General features: G+C 42.9%; 1 protein-coding gene across 3 annotated transcripts in view; it reads right to left on the minus strand.

The window, feature by feature from the left end:
• Positions 1–344: 344 nt before the first annotated feature.
• The window catches only part of LOC126985078 (cytochrome P450 2L1-like), a 32,405-nt gene continuing 15,961 nt past the window's right edge, over positions 345–16,788 (minus strand). The window contains exons 1-11 of one of the 3 annotated variants that reach the window (XM_050839478.1): positions 12,675–12,814; positions 10,311–10,435; positions 9,036–9,135; positions 7,810–7,940; positions 6,969–7,187; positions 5,832–6,031; positions 5,347–5,461; positions 4,480–4,660; positions 3,537–3,654; positions 2,613–2,757; positions 345–1,893 (exon numbers count right to left, since the gene is read on the minus strand). In XM_050839478.1, coding sequence (XP_050695435.1) covers positions 1,706–1,893; positions 2,613–2,757; positions 3,537–3,654; positions 4,480–4,660; positions 5,347–5,461; positions 5,832–6,031; positions 6,969–7,187; positions 7,810–7,940; positions 9,036–9,135; positions 10,311–10,392 — 1,479 coding nt within the window. In that variant the 5' untranslated portion in view covers positions 10,393–10,435; positions 12,675–12,814 and the 3' untranslated portion in view covers positions 345–1,705. Of the gene's footprint in view, positions 1,894–2,612; positions 2,758–3,536; positions 3,655–4,479; positions 4,661–5,346; positions 5,462–5,831; positions 6,032–6,968; positions 7,188–7,809; positions 7,941–9,035; positions 9,136–10,310; positions 10,438–12,402; positions 12,417–12,674; positions 12,815–16,788 lie in introns of those variants that run through there. The other 2 variants (XM_050839479.1, XM_050839480.1) reach the window with 2 other exon arrangements.

Below are 16,788 nucleotides of genomic sequence, written 5' to 3' on the forward strand. Positions count from 1 at the left end.
CACGAAGATCAACACAGTGGATGCTACGGTTTCTGTCGATAGCGAGACTGGTACATCCAAAGGAGGTACTTAGCAAATATTGCAACATACCAGGAAGATAACATGCTGTCCTGAAGACCACCCATCAACATGAGCCAATGCAAGATGGCGCCACTATAAACGGCCGACCATCAGGCCCGGAAGATGCCTACCGGCGCAATAGGCAACAACATAAAAAAAAAAAAAAAAAAAAAAATGTTCTGTTTTACTTCGCAGGGCTGTCATGCAAGATAGATTTTTAATGAGGATAAGCTTCCAAGAGTCATTTATTTTCTCTCGTTTACCGATAAATAAAACGAGAATGATCAACTACATTTTTTTATTAATAACAGTATCACTTATTGTATTGAAGTGTAATAGTTAAAAGTGCTTGAGAAACACAGGTAATTTACGATAATTGAAAGAACAAAGACGTAGTAGCTGGTGACATCTGGTAGGGATGAATATACACCATAATAATAATAATAATAATAATAATAATAATAATAATAATAATAATAATAATAATAACAATAACAATAATAATATTTATAATAATGATATATATATATATATATATATATATATATATATATATATATATATATATATATATATATATATATATATATATATATATATATATAAGTTCACGAAGTCACAGTAAGTGACAGCACCTGCTTTGCGCAGTAAAAATATGCTATTTAAAAAATCTGATACCCGCAAAATGGCGTAAGTTGCTGCCTAGGGCCACAGACTGTTGCCAGACTGTCGTACTCAGCCGCTTATATTTCCCGACTTTCTGCCCCAAAACTTTCTTCTGGGCTCCAATAACGAAACTCATTTATAGTTATCATTAAAAGAGTTAGATCCTGATGTTTCTTGGCAATACAGTAGTTAGGCGTCAGAAACCGGTAAATACTATGCTCTGAGTACGATAATCTGGCAACGGTGGCTATACGTATTTTCATGCCATTGTTCTGTTGCTTATTCAATGTTCTATTCAAGAAAAGGAATACTCATAATTTTAGTTAGTTTTTGGTTATAAGGATTCTTTACGAAATACAATTATAACATTACCTCCTTTAACTTAGGAAACGTCCTGAATCCTGGCTCGGCTATGGTGATGTTAGGTGCGCCTATTTACCGATGAGGAGAGTAATGGGTGGCCAGCGCACAGCGTCTCAGGATGTTTGTGGACAAGGCGGACGCGAGATGAAACACATGGGAACAGTTAACAGGTACGCGGTACAATAGCAGTCATAAATGTATACACTCACATCTGCCAGGCACTCCGCACAGCGGGTAACAGCACTCAACAGTGCGAGGCAGAACATCACGCAGCTTTTTTTCCACCTTATCCTCAGAAAGATGTTATAGTTTAATCAGACCTAGCTAGGTACAATTTTATGGTTGCCGCATCACTTATATTAATTGAAAAAATAAAAAGCTAATATCCAGGAATACAGTATGTAGGATTCTATAAACATTAAACAATTAATTATATGCTAAATCAGTTGCATGAGCATGAACTTACATGAATGTTAATATAACTTAGTGTTTGGTTTTAATGATTAATTTGTATATATAGAGTTTATAAAGTTTGCAATCATCGTGAGCATACTCTTAGTCAGTGACTGCCACAAGTCTCAGCAAGGCAGTGGACATCAATTGATGGTGACACTGATTATTGCTGCCTGGTGGTGAAGACGAGGTCATTGAACTGTGGCAAGTGCATGAAGAAACCACTGACATCAGGCGTAAGGTTAACGGGCTTGCCGGGCGGCGGGGCGACAGAAAAGCTCTGGAAGATTGTGGTGAGGAAGACGAAAAGTTCCATGCGGGCCAGACTCTCCCCAGGACATGTGCGCTTCCCTGTACCAGACCATCAAAGAAAAAAAAAAAAAAATGTAATCATTGAAACACCTGAAAAAGCCTTTATACCATAGAAAAATAGAAAGAGCAAATTATCTTGGCGAAAATTCCTGCACCGTATCCAGTAACAGAACTGAAAGGAAGAATATACATGTATTATGTATATGACGCAACAATCAAAAGTGGTGGTGGGGGGGGGGAGAGAGAGAGAGAGAGAGAGAGAGAGAGAGAGAGAGAGAGAGAGAGAGAGAGAGAGAGAGAGAGAGAGAGAGAGAGAGAGAGAGAGAGAGAGAGAGAGAGAGAGAGAGAGAGAGAGACAGAGAGACAGAGAGAGAGAGAGAGAGAGAGAGAGAGAGAGAGAGAGAGAGACCCATCTGACGTGGAAAGTTCCCCAAAACCCACTCGGTTAGGGGGGCACCTCTTTAGCTGGATGAAAAAGGGGTGGCTTCCCGTCTGGTTGGTCGCAGGTTCAATACCCGGCGTCAGAAATGTGCTTCCCCTTTTCCAGATCTAGATCAATTTTTCATGAGTTTCGTGACAGGCAGATGTCATGTGGAAGTTGGGAAAGTAAAATTCCGAGTATTACAAGTGGTGGCTAAAGCGGTGGAATTATCTCCTGTTGTCTCTCCTGTGTTTAGTTGTAGAAAAAACACTGAGCATGTAGTTAAAGTTTTACACTAGTGCTAAACAAGGTACGTCACGGCAACATCTCAACTCACCTACACCGAATGGCAAGAAACCTTCCTTCTTGGACACAAACTTGCCCGACTCGTCCAGCCATCGCTCAGGCATGAACTTCTCAGGCTGGTTCCAATAGCGGCTGTCAGACTGGATGGCAAATACTGAGCTGCTCAGGACCGTTCCCTGCAGATATGAAAAATACCTGTGCTTATCTGCCTATGTGCAACACAGCAACAACCACATGCACACACTAACAAAACATATATGTTTGCTCCTCTGACTGAAATACTACCCCACAAGCACACTATATTACTATATCAAATTAAGCTCACCAATATTCTACCCATGCCCATCTCTAACTCAGGCTGCATTTGACTGGCGAATGGTGGAAGAAGTTGAATCATGTTAGTGGTTGCTGAGCAGGGATGGACAAGGGTTATTTGAAAAGTTAATATGAACAGATTAGAGTTGGTTCTATCATTATGTTCACAATTAAGAACTAACATGTTCTTGTGGGGGCAAAGTAATGTTTTTTTTGTTAGAATTTTGTTTTCATCAAAAAATATCTCATCCAAGAGCTAAACATTAAAGATCCAAGTATACAACACCTTACATGAAACTGTTGGGAGCAGTGTAGCCTCCAATTTCCGTGTTTGTGTTCCATCCAAGAGCTAAACAGGGGCTATTACACTGGGCAAATTTTCCGTGGATCTTCAATCATAAAATCGTCAACTTTTGCCTACGTCGACACACTACCATCGTCTTCCAATCACACTTGCCCCGTGCTCAGCGTTCCGTAGTCTTGACCAACATTGCCAGATTGTCTTAAAAGCCCCGTTCACACTGTGCCGACTCTGGGCCACAAAAACTGAAGGTCCACAGAAAATTTGCCCAGTGTAATAGCCCCTTAAAGACTTGTATATACAACGCCTTGCAAGAGACTGACTGGTGTGGGTCCTCACCTTGGGAATGGTGTACCCTCCAAGTTCAGTATTTGTGTTGGCCACGTGCTGCACCCCAAAGTTCACCAGCGACGATGCCCTCAACACCTCGTTAACCACTGCTTCCAGATAAGGCATTCTGAAGGAAGGATTACACTGGATTAGTAATAGTACCCTTTCTCAAGGCAGGAAAGTCCATGTAGTAATGTAATGGCCAAACAATATGAAGAAGAGGAGTGAGAAATTAAAATTGTTAAGTGATATCAAAGGGACAGGGGTAGGGGGTTGGGAGTAGAGGGAAAAGAGTGCGAGGTATTTGTAGGACCATGTAAAACGTGTGTTTATACTACCTAAGACAAGGACTGAAGCTCAAAGCAAGAAAGGGGGGGGGAAAGAGGATGGTTTGTAATGACATGAAAAATCTGATTCTTCATTTACAAAGGATCAGAAGACTTATATGCCTGCCCAGCACAGTATTCATAAATAAACTTTTATCTAGTCCCTTCTTAAGCCTGAATTCTTCTAACCTATACCGAAATCAGATCAGTTCTGGCATATCATGGAGCTCATGATAATTAAATTTGATACTTCTTGGAAGTATTACTTTTTTCATTTTCTCTGGAATTCTTAAGTCATTTTTATAGTAGTGGCATGTTGCAGCCATTATGCTGTGTGTGTGTGTGTGTGTGTGTGTGTGTGTGTGTGTGTGTGTGTGTTCAGCTATTGTTCTGTCTGAGAGAGAGAGAGAGAGAGAGAGAGAGAGAGAGAGAGAGAGAGAGAGAGAGAGAGAGAGAGAGAGAGAGAGAGAGAGAGAGAGAGAGAGAGAGAGAGAGAGAGAGAGAGAGAGAGAGAGAGAGAGAGAGAGAGAGAAAAAAAAAAAAAAACAAAAACAAAAAAAAAAAAAAAAAAAAAAAAAAAAAAAAAAACATCAATTAATAAACACCAGGCTGGCACTGCGACTTACTTGGGCTTATCTGCTAGGGTAGCCAAAACACCCTTGGGCAGCACGGCATCAATTTCAGCTTGAAGTTTCTGCTGCACATTGGGGTTAGCCGCCAGGTAGTCAGAGGCCCAGATGATGGTGTTGGTGGTGGTCTCACTCCCGGCGAAAAACAGATCGAACAGAACGGCAACCAAGTCTTGATCTGGTGATGAAAGATGCAACATGTGTGTGTGTGTGTGTGTGTGTGTGTGTGTGTGTGTGTGTGTGTGTGTGTGTGTGTTTTCCGTATAAAAGGGGAAACTGTTCACTCAAGAGGGCTTATTTGCCGTCTGTCTCCCGTCTCTCCCTCTCTGTATGCCTGCTCATAGCTGGCAGCCTCCAGTCTCCAAACTAAGTAACATATTTACTAAACAAGGATAAAAGACACACAGAACCACCAGCCCCACTTGGCATCCTTTTAAAATAACATGCCACTTAAATTATTAGAAATTGCCACAAGGGCTTAAAAGAAAGAAAGTAAGATGAACATGAAACACATTTTCTCTCAATGGCATAGTTGCACAGACTAACTCTCCTTTTCTGATACTGTTGCCGGTGTGAGAAAAATAATATTCCAATATCAACACCCCCAAAAAATCCCACGAAAATTCAAAGATCCTGGAACAAATTATCCACAAATACATTTACAAGTATATCAATGTATGCTAGAACGAACGAATGCTGGAACAAATGATAATCTACATAGAACCAATAACATTCTTACTAGCATACCCCACTCTATGTAAACATACATATGATATGGGGAAGCCTTATTAATTACTATAAGGAATACAATATGGGTGAAGCGGTGTGTGAGGGTCTTGTATGGAACCAGACACTACAACTCACCGCTGCAGGTCGTCTTCGGGTCGTCCTTCCGCTCCTCCATCTCCAGCAGGTAGCCGTCCATCAGGTCCCGTGGGTTGTCAGGATCCAGCGTGGCTCGGTGGCGCTCAATCTCCTCCTAGAAGTACAGTGGAGAGCAGCCATTATGTCTTTTAGAATGGAGTGCAGCCACGACATCTCAAAGCATCTTTCAAAGTGTGATATTGTTTGAACCATTTGTGGATAATAAAACCTTATGTCCAAAACTGCTGACGTACATATATTGAAATACTTTTCCCAGAAAAACTGATACTAAGCAGCAAGATTATAAGATAAATCAGACTGCTTCAAGCAGACTACTATAGTCATGCATAACAATTTAATTTAATTCATTCTCATTTACTAGGAAAGCTGACGGGAATTTTTGGGGGCAAAATATGATAAACCAGATCATTAAAATGTTTGTTACGAACTTAGGTGAAACAAGCATGCAGTAAATAATGACTCACGTAGAAGTAGGTGTAGAATGCCTCATTGATGGCCATTACATCAGAATACTTTATCAGGATCTTAAAGAGGAAAGCTGGCATGAGGTACTCAAGCCACGGAAAGAAGTCCTTGAAGGCCAAACGGTTAGAGGTGATTAAGATATCCTTCATGAGCTTCACAAACTTTTTTAATTTGGGATCTTCTGCATCAAACTGTTTGCCTGTAGAAAGAAGGAAAGAAGGAATGAATAAACGATTGAAAGACAGAGGTAACGAAAAATAAGAAAAAAAGAAAAGAAATATACTGAGGTAGAATAAATAATTAATTAAAAAAGAAAGAAGGAAAGAATGAAAGAAGTACCATATTTGCCAGCATTGAAGACATCTATTTTTAGGTGTTACATTTAAGAAAAAAATACTATCTTGACCTTGACCAATCTTACTGCAATGTTTTCTTGTTTGTTTCATGACCTGCAGTATAGATCTACCATATACTACAACAGTACCCTCTCGAGTTTCGCGCTATCCGACTTTCGCGATCCTCGAGTTTCACGGTTAGCCCTAAATTCTTACCATCGGCGTCACGCACGTTACCTTAAAAGGTAGTATCACACTGGACGTTTTCCTCCAAACATTGTGGCTATGGCGAGAGAGAGAGAGAGAGAGAGAGAGAGAGAGAGAGAGAGAGAGAGAGAGAGAGAGAGAGAGAGAGAGAGAGAGAGAGAGAGAGAGAGAGAGAGAGAGAGAGAGAGAGAGAGAGAGAGAGAGAGAGAGAGAGAGAGAGAGAGAGAGAGACTTATTAACACGTTAACCGAGTGACTGACTCAGGTCAGGTCATGTCCATACCTGTCACACACACACAGAAGGTGAAATGAGAAGGATGTAGGGAGGACGGGGCAGAAAGGAGAGTCAGATCAGGGCTTTGGTCAAAACATGACCTGACTCAGGTCAAGACATGACCTGACTCTCCCTTCTGCCCCTCCCTCCCCCCACCCTTCTCATTTTTGTTTTGTCGGCTGCCCGGGATTGAACCCGCGACCAGCGTGACGGGAGAGCCACTACTTTACCAGTCGGCCAAAGAGGTCCCCGCTCACTGAGTGGGTTATGGGAGGCTCGCCCATCAGGTCTAGTCGCCGCACTACACTGGCACACACTCACTTGCCACCATCTGCCAGATCACATTGACCACGGCCACGTGCAGGTCGTGGGGGATCGGCGCCGCCTTCCCCGCTTGTTTCGCAATGCTCTTCCTGAACTGCAGCGCCTGGTGTTGAATCGCCTCTACCAGCTTGGACTTGCCCATGCCAAGGTCGCGAAGCTGCCGTAAGGTGAAGCGGCGGTTGTTGTGCCAAAGAAGGCCATTGCTCGAGGCAATCCCTGGAAGAAAAAGCAATGTAACACCCACGGAAAACTGTAGGCCTACACATCTATAATGGTAACACTGATGACAATGATAAGATAGACCTGCTTAGAGAAGTGCCTTTTAAAGAGTAGTTTTCTGTAAAGGGTTGTTTCTTCCTACACCCCAAGTACCAGTACACTCCCTGAGACTGAACCCTAGAAAGTGTGGTGTTCGCATGTAAAGTTGACAATAGATGCGAATCCTGAGTAAGAGTAGCAACCCAGCCAGTAATTGTCAAAAATCTTGAATCTTTGTAAATTTGTGTATACATCTGTATATGGTGATGGATGAATTAATATTATGAGAATTAATTGTCCCTGCCACACTTGAGTTTCCATCATATAATTTTTGAGAGTTGTTATAATCATAGCAGAGCAGGATGTTTTGTTTCCTCTTTTTTTTTCCCCTTGAGCTGCCTCATCTTCTGTAAACAATAAGAGAGAATCAGGTGGAAAAGTTAAATGAGAGCAAGGAAAGTTATTTGTCCTTCAGTGGACTACTTATGACTGCTGCTGATACTGATAATGATGATGATGATGATGATGATGATGATGCATTAGGGCTTGGTGGGGATGTTTTGACCAGGGATTCACTTACCCTTGATGGGATCCTCGAAAAACTTGAACGTCTCCCAGTCTGGCCTGTTCGTGAACTCTGTCCGGCTGAAGGCTTCCTTGACGAGTTTGTAGTCATGTAGGAACACCATCAGCTGCGTCCCCATCTTCCATCTGCGTTAGGATACACCGTGCACGAAGAGGATATCTAAGTAACAGTTCACACCAAGAGCGATGTTATGCATGATCCGCAAGGTATATCGCCTAAACACGCCCACGATGCTTGCTATCAAGCTCTTGAACTGGGATCACAATAACAGGGCACTACTTCTGCACGAAAAATGATAAAATAATGTTTAAACTATTACACCAGCGCCGGAGAAGAGGAGGGGCGCCGCTAGGGATTTTGGGCCCCATGTAAAGAATCTTTGCAGGGCCCCAACACAGCAGCAAAAATTCCTGTTCTGGGCCCCCCTCAATCACGGGCCCCTAGAATACTTCTCCTTTTTCCCCCCTTATCGGCGCTCCTGGAGAAGAGTAACAAATGGAGTGTGATGATAAAGAGAGCTGCATAAAGGGCGTAGGAGCTGCAGTACCCTGTAACAGTGACTAGGGCATGCGTACCCAGTGAAGAGGGGAGGGGCGGTGACGATGACTGAGATAATGCAGAGTGCAGAGGTTGGGTGAAGAGAGCGAGGGCGGTGCACCTGATGAAGTAGAGTGGAGAAGAAAAGTCTGTGCAGAAGTCTATGCAGGAAAGGTGAGGAAGTTGAATGTAGTAGCGAGGTAGACTGTGAGGTGAAGGGGCAGAGATAGCAATGGGAAGGTGAAAATAAAATGAAGGGGAAAATACAGAACGGTGCGTAACGGGGTGTAGAGGTGCCTAAAGTATGATAATCAACAAAAAAACAAGAACTTAGTTTACAGCATAAACAGTGCTCACTGAGAATCTAATCTTATTATATGATACAAATTTTGATCCTTTAGTATCACAAGACTACAAGTTCTCGTTTAAAAAAGCTAAAGTTAGACTCATCTATGCATCCCAAGAGTTAGTATTCTGTGAAGCAGTTTTAGACTTACGTTAAACACAAACAACACTACCTCAAGCCATGCCTCCACAAGAGATCATGCAGGCACTTAATGAAGGCTGTGGGCAGCAATATCTCTATTTTGACGGTATTGTAGCTTGTGGTATGTGTTTCTCATGGACTTTCTCTCAGTTACTTCTAGCGAAACAAGTGAAAGAATGATACCCCGAACACTCACAGGAAGATGTCTCCGTGCTGTTTCCGGAGGTCTTGTATTTGTTCCTCCATAGACTTCGATGTGAGGGGAATGTAGCCCACGAGGGGAAGGCCCCACCTCCCTGGGGAAGAAGACAACCGAGGTGCCAGGTAAGTTGTACAAAGAAAACGAAAAAAAAAAAAAAAATACTTACAGGATCTCCGTTTGTTATGAATTTCACACAGCTCATTGAAACCATAAAACGACACCAAATTGTACAGAAAAACATGAGTCCCAGGTCACATGAAAGTGCCAGTTGGTATTATCCTCTCATCCCTTCACGGGTAAACTCTGAAGCCGTCTTTCTTTGATTGTATTTCCTTCTTCCTGTACGGCGAAAGAGGGAGTATCGAGACACCTCTGGATTTGATCTTGCAATGATCTTTTTGAATAATTCCTATATCCTTAGCCTTTTTTCCTTGGTCTGTTTCCTGTCAAAAAAAGGTGAGTTGTACTACTAATAATAGCTGCTCACGATAACTATATTGATATTTCAAATAAAAAAAACATAGATGAATTCAAATTTTCATTATCTGTATTTTAGAAAACTTACAAAACCTGAAAACCACACGCTGACAAGTACATATGGACGGTAATACTAGAAACGCCTGAACCGGTGTTGTGTCACTTCAGTAAAGAAGCACTGGGAACCGGAACATTGGCACTCCCTCCGTCACTCGAGACGCAGCTGAGAGGCCACGCGCCACGCCACGTGTTAACACAAGCCAATGGTCTCTGTTTGCGCTCTTTACAACGGGATCACAAATTTCATGCAGTGCATAATCATTTTGGGGGCAAAGTTAAATGATTTTTCTCTTTAATATAGTGATTTTTGAGTCTAACAAAAAAATAACCTAGTGTTTTAATGTTGATGATCTAAGTATGAAATCTCTTCACCAAAGATATTTCAGACCCCTAAGTTTTTTCATACGACACCGGGCGCCCGGGCCACGCATGCGCAGTAGGGAAAAGACAACGTTTTTTTCTGAGGCGGAAAAAAGTAGCGATTATCGCTAGTTTGGTTACAAAAGTAACGAATATATATATATATATATATATATATATATATATATATATATATATATATATATATATATATATATATATATATATATATATATATATATATATATATATATATATATATATATATATATATATATATATATAAGTAGCGGAAGGCCGATAACCCGATTTTGTTATCAGCGATAAAGTATCGCGATAACGCCCAGCTATGCTACTACTACTACCACCAACCTGGAGGCAGGCCGGGAGGCTTCCTGAAGCTCTGCCACAGCAGGAAGATCAGCGCCCCGAACAGCAGGGCCTCCACCAACATGTCTACTGCTGATCGCTACTGGACGTCAGGAACAGCAAACACTCTGAAAACAAGTTGTAAACAAGCACAAGTAAATAATCAAGCTGATACTTCCCGCCAGTAAGTTGCTCCACGCTGGTCATCGACTTTTTTTTTTTTTAAGGCAGCTGCTAATTCGTCGCAGTATAACGAGTGGAGTGTGGAGTTTACTGCCCAGTGCTCGATCATTCTTCAGCTTCTTCGCTGGGAGCTTTTCGCACCTCCCCTTTCCTCTTTCCGTCACCCTATTGCTTCCGCTCATCACGTCCTGGGGCCAGTTTCATCAAAGGTCCCAAGTCCTTGAAAATGGTCTCAAGGACTTGGGACCTTTGATGAAACCGGCCCCTGGCCCTCACCCTCCCCACTCTGCCCTATATACGACAGAGGGAGTAGAAGTATAGTGGTTCTTGGCGCCTATAGGGTGCTGAAGTTTCGCGGCTTTTGCGAAGCAGCCCCTCTTCCTTCCGGCCCTTTTCTGCCTTCCTTTCCAGGAAGGAGAGAGGGACAGCATGGTGACTCGCAAGAATATAGAAAGTACTCCTCCTTTATCCTTGGTGATTCGTGGCGCCAGGTTGTGTTCCGGACCGCCCTCTGATCCTGGCTGTCCCACCTATGTTTACGAACAAAAAGGCGGATCACAATGAGCACGGATCCGTGTATGCAGCTGGTCGCGTGTACATGGCTGCCCCCCCCAGTGTTTTCAAGCACGGGAGGGCATATTGTTTTCTTCTTTCATAGGAAAAAACATTCATGAATCCAGTACAGCGCTCTATTTTGTAATAAGTGAAGTGAGGGGCCATTAAACAGCCTTCATGCAGAGACTCGGGGGTAAATTTACAGGAAACAGCATCTTGCTTTTTTCAATAAAACAAGACTCGCTGTGCATATGCAGACCCGTGATTTTGACATTTTGGGGGGGACTAGGAGGCATTATAGGTTCATGAAGAGGGGGGGGGGGCGCGCGAAGTGAGCAAAGCTATGCTGTCGGGGGATATGTGAGAACAGCTTTATTTATCAACAAGTCTTTGTTTGTTTACATTCGCTTCCGAGTATGCGCAGTTCGCGGGAGGACAGCCAGGAACACAACACCGGCCCTTCGCTCCCCCCTCCCTTTTCTCCGATCGTTGGTTGAAGGTGGGGAGAGGGTTCGGAGATTCGTGGCTTGAGGAGCTTCGCCGCCACCTCCCATCTCTGTCTACTGGCCGGCGTGAGGGATGGAGTGCAATGATTCGTGGCTTTTTCGCAGCTCGTCTTCACCCATTTCGGCGAAGGGTCGGGCCTAAGGTCGGGCGATTCACTACTACTCGTAGTGGTGAGAGTGGGGCGACTCTGTGTTTGGCCCCTTCCTTTTCGCTCCCTACCCCCACCTCCTCTCCGATCCCTGGTACACTAACTGTTCTTTCGTGGACCCAAACATAGGCTTTTCGTACCTCAAACCCGTCATTTACCCCATTCGTAGGTGCTCACAAGTAGTATCCATTAACTCACAACAGCGGATCAATACTTGTGTGGCCAGTGCACCAAAACACACACACACACACACACACACACACACACACACACACACACACACACACACACACACACACACACTACACATTCAAACCAAAGTCTGACTCGTCTCTTATAGGCAGGTGTTGATCATAAATATACGCCGGTTTCCACGAATACTCACTGGCCAGCGAGTAGGCAAACATCTGCGTGACCTTATACACTAACAATACCGGTAGAACCTGCATTAAACAAAACAAAAAATGAAAAAAACAAACAAAAACGAATCTATTAATAAAACGACTCAACTTAAAACCCTCCACTTCCAACCTCCTTGCCATTGCCGCTATCACCAAACTATACAAACGGTGTCACAAGCGCCCCTTAGGAACCTGGAATGCATACCACCACTACATTCCGACAAGAGACAACGGTTCGTGTCCCACCCAGGGCCCTGATCCCACCAACGCTGCACCAACCATCAGTACGTCGACCCATCCACCTACCCGCGGCGCGCCCACCATAGGAGTGAGACCGTATTCTCAAACCTTTCAGCGCCCAATTACACATATTTGACAAGGCTTTCGCAGGCGTTCCGGGCATTTTCAGGTGTAGTTTAATGGCCCTGGTGGTTGTTTAACTCTTCTTCTGTACCATGAATGTGAAAAAAAAAACTCATGAAAGCCCGATTAATTTCCATTTTGATCTTTGAAAATAGTTGATGTGCGAGGTGGAAGCGTCTAAGAATACCGAGACCTTTAAATTACTCTTACCTCCTACTCGCGGCGCTCCCACCACACAACTGAACGCCCGCAGAGACCGCAAACAGCAACAGCCCTCTGGTAGTGTCATACCACGCTGCCAGTTTCATGTGACGTAAAAGCAGCTGTTTATTTTTTTTCCTCCTCCCTCCTCCTCTCCCTTTTTTTCATCTTGTTTTCCTCTTCTGATCTTTTTTCTTTTCTTGTTCCTCTTCCTCCTCATTTTGCTTACAGCCGACAAGTTCTGATGCATCTTCCTTAAATGCAAGTAAGTTCCATCAATCACGTGCCTGATCTCACTACTAATATACTCTCTCTCTCTCTCTCTCTCTCTCAAAAAAAAAAAAAAAGAGGTTGATTATTAAGGAAGTAAAAGGATAACTCTCTCTCTCTCTCTCTCTCTCTCTCTCTCTCTCTCTCTCTCACACACACACACACATATTGAGTCCGATTCTATCCATGTTACTCGTGGGCCCCTTACTCGTATATTCTCTACCCGCTGAGTAACAATGACTTGCCACTCTTAAGGCGCCTTTACACGTGACTTGCCACTCTTAAGGCGCCTTTACACGTGACAATCTTTCCTTCCGACAAGTATACTACTGGCTCGTTTTCGCCTTAGTCTTAGCCTTGGCACCGTAACAACATAAACAAGTAACGTAGCATCACAAATCAGTTATTTCCACTTAGTAAACACCCGACATCAAATTACTTATCTGTTCTCACTAAATTAGGTACTTAGCCACACTAATATTTGGGGGCCACTTAGAATACACCCGACATCAAGTTACTTATCTGTTCCCACTAAATTAGGTACTTAGCCACACTAATATTTGGGGGCCACTTAGTAAACACCCGACATCAAATTACTTATCTGTTCTCACTAAATTAGGTACTTAGCCACATTAATATTTGGGGGAATACTAGCCCCTGATGATTCATAATTTGTCAAGGGAGCACATCAAACTTATTCACTGATCCTACTACTACGCCTTTTTATTAACAGAATGATACAGGAACAGCGTGTGGCCAGGACCGTCAATACCGAAGCTCGAGGTTGTTTCTGAGTATACGGTATTTACCTCGACGATGTATCCGCTATAACTTCTTCGTTGCCTAATTCATTAATCTCAATGATGTGTACCTTTCGTCTTCTCTCTAGTTAAAAGGGGCTATTACACTGGGCAAATTTTCCGTGGATCTTCAGTCAAACCACGATTTCTGCTAGCGTGGTTCTCATTTGTTTCTTGTTATTGCTGATGATGATGATGGTGACCGTAGCTTTGGAAGATCGCGGACACGTCAGAAAACCACGGAAATAGGAGAACCACGCCAGAGGAAATCGTGGTTTGACTTAAGATCCACGGAAAATTTGCCCAGTGTAACAGCCACTTATTTGGCGCCACGGAGAGGTCATAAAAGGGAATCACCAAGTCGAGGCCGTGGGCAGGCAATTTTTCACTATTCTAATAAGCTCACACTGATTTATCCATTATCTGCTCCTCCTGCAGCATCTAGCATAATCGCCCAAGTCATTTTTCTGCGATTTCCAGGTTTTTGTTTACATCAGTTTTTCATGTGACGCCCATTTTTGTATAGTTGTCTTCGTTATTCAGGGTTTGAGTGTTCTAGAATTGGCCTTTTCATTCCTGCCTAAATCTTAAGCCAAATGAGATGATGACAGTTCTTTTCTGATTTCCTGTAAAGTAGAAAATAATGACTTAGGCGGTTTGTTTACGAAGGTGACGATATATGGACTGGATCTAGGAGGGGGAAAAGAACTAGTGGATTATTTACCACAACACCTTAGAGGAGAGAGGAAAACAGGTGTGAAGTGAGGAACCTAGGAAAGGAAGGAAGGAAGGAAGGAAAAGAGAAAGGAAGAAAGGAAGTAAAGAAAGAAAAAAAGGGAAGGGGGAGAGGAGGGAATAAGTGAAAGAAGGAAGGAAGGAAGGAAAGAAGGACGAGAAAGAAAGGAGCGAAGGAAGGAAGAACGCCTAACCTCGAGAAAGATGATTTAGTAAGAGATAAGATATATGAGGTTTCCAGCAGAAAATTTGAGTTAAGGATAGACTGAAAATGTTTAATGTAGGAGAAGGGGACATCTGAGTGTTATCGACGAATAGGGGAGAGGCGTTTGGTAGATTGTGCCGAGTTGATAGGTGGAGAAATTGAGTTCATCCAATCCCATTCAGAAATTATGGGAAAGTCCGAGTTTAGGCATTATGCAAATACTAAATACCTCACAGTAAAGGGGCTATTACACTGGGCCAATTTTCCGTGGATTTTAAGTCAAACCACGATTTCCGCTGGCGTGGTTCTCATATTTCCGTGGTTTTCTGACGTGTCCACGATCTTCCAAAGCTACGGTAGATTCCACCGAAGGACGACGGTATTACTCACCATCAGCAGCAGCAATAACAAGAAACAAATGAGAATCACGCTAGCGGAAATCGTGGTTTGACTGAAGATCCACGGAGTATTTGCCAGGTGTAATAGCCCCCTTAGAGTTTAACACCCTATATAATCCTTACATTTGGTCTCTGGTAATGTGGGAGGAAGCGTCACACGACCTGAATGTCTTGGCGAGGCGATAAATTTGGCACTCACGATCATCTCCCGAAATTGACCTCTCTTTCGGCCACCTCTTTTGATTTTTTTTTTTTTTTTCTAGGAGCAGCGAGTAGCGGGCATTTTTTTTTTTATTATTGTTTCCTTTTTTGTGCCCTTGAGCTGTCTCCTTTGTTGTAAAAAAAAAATGTAGGACTTGCGGGATGGATAAGCGGTGCCAAGGTGTCGTCCTCAGCCTATCACATTTACCAATTTCCGCCCCTAAAACCATCTCCTCCACCCCAATAGCTAGATTCATTAATAGTTACCGTCGAAATGGTTAACTACTAATGTGCTTCTATTTTTGCGCATTAGTTGTGTGGCCAGAAACTGAAAAACACGATGCTTGGAGTATGATGATCTGGCAACGCTGGGATGGATAAGCAATTTCTTCACCCCAGACTTGGCTCAGCGATATCCACCGGCTGAAAAAAGTGCAGCGAGTACAAGTTGCTTCACCGTTTCCTCTTTCGTCATCGCTGTGTAACGATGACTTGATAACGTGAGGCTAAAGGAGATTGTAGGGGTTAACGCCTTACACCATACCTTCTTTATCTAGACTGTTAAAGAAGGGAAGAAAGAAAGGAAAGAATTGGTAAGGAAAAGAAAGAAAAAAAGGGAAGGGGGAAGAAAGGAGGGAATAAATGAAACAATGAAGGAAAGAAGGAAAGAAGGACGAGAAAGAAAGGAACGAAGGAAGGAAGAAAGGAAACACGAAAGAAAAGGGAAGGAAGGGGGGAAGAAAGGAAGAAAGGAATGAAAGAAAGGAAGGAATAAATGAAAGGAAGGAAGGAAGGAAGGAAGGACGAATCGAAAAGAAAGGAAATAAGAACGTAAAGCAGAAAGCGAGAAAGAAATGAAGGAAGGAGGACGGAGAAGGAAAAGAAGGAAGAACGGAAAGGAATGAGTGAGTGAGTGAGTGAGTGAGTACCTAACTAAATTAATTAATGGACGAGGTAATTAATGAAGAAACAAGGTAAGAAGACTGAATTTGACGGAAGCAAAGATTGAAAATATACGGAAATGAGGATAAATAGTCGTATTAATATTAGCATGAGTAGTAAAGGCGAAGATATGTAGAGGAAACATGGAAATGCAGGCAACAGAAAGCCTATTGGCTCATTACGAGGTCGCCCGCTTGGGTGATTTAATCTGCTCGACCGCCACTTGGGGCTTGGTGAGCAGATGAAAGCACCTCGATATTGAGGAGCAGATGTAAGCCCCTCGTTATTCAGTTTACTCCTGACGCAGCGAAATGACGGTCGATTCTATATTTGAAGGAGTTGATGGTATTCGCATTTACTACTTCTGAGGGAAGATTGTTCCAGTGGCGGATGACTCGGTTTGAAAAGAAACTCCTTCCAATGTCTGTGTTACATCGACTCGACTGAATGGGTAAACCGTTATTTCTAGTTCTTGAGTTGGTTTGCAGTTCAAAGAATTTGGAGTAATCGACGTTATTGAACTTTTTTAGATACTTGAAGACTTGAATCATATCCCCTCGTAGGCGTCTTTT

This window comes from Eriocheir sinensis, chromosome 58, assembly GCF_024679095.1.
Source record: "Eriocheir sinensis breed Jianghai 21 chromosome 58, ASM2467909v1, whole genome shotgun sequence".
Taxonomy (NCBI): domain Eukaryota; kingdom Metazoa; phylum Arthropoda; class Malacostraca; order Decapoda; family Varunidae; genus Eriocheir; species Eriocheir sinensis.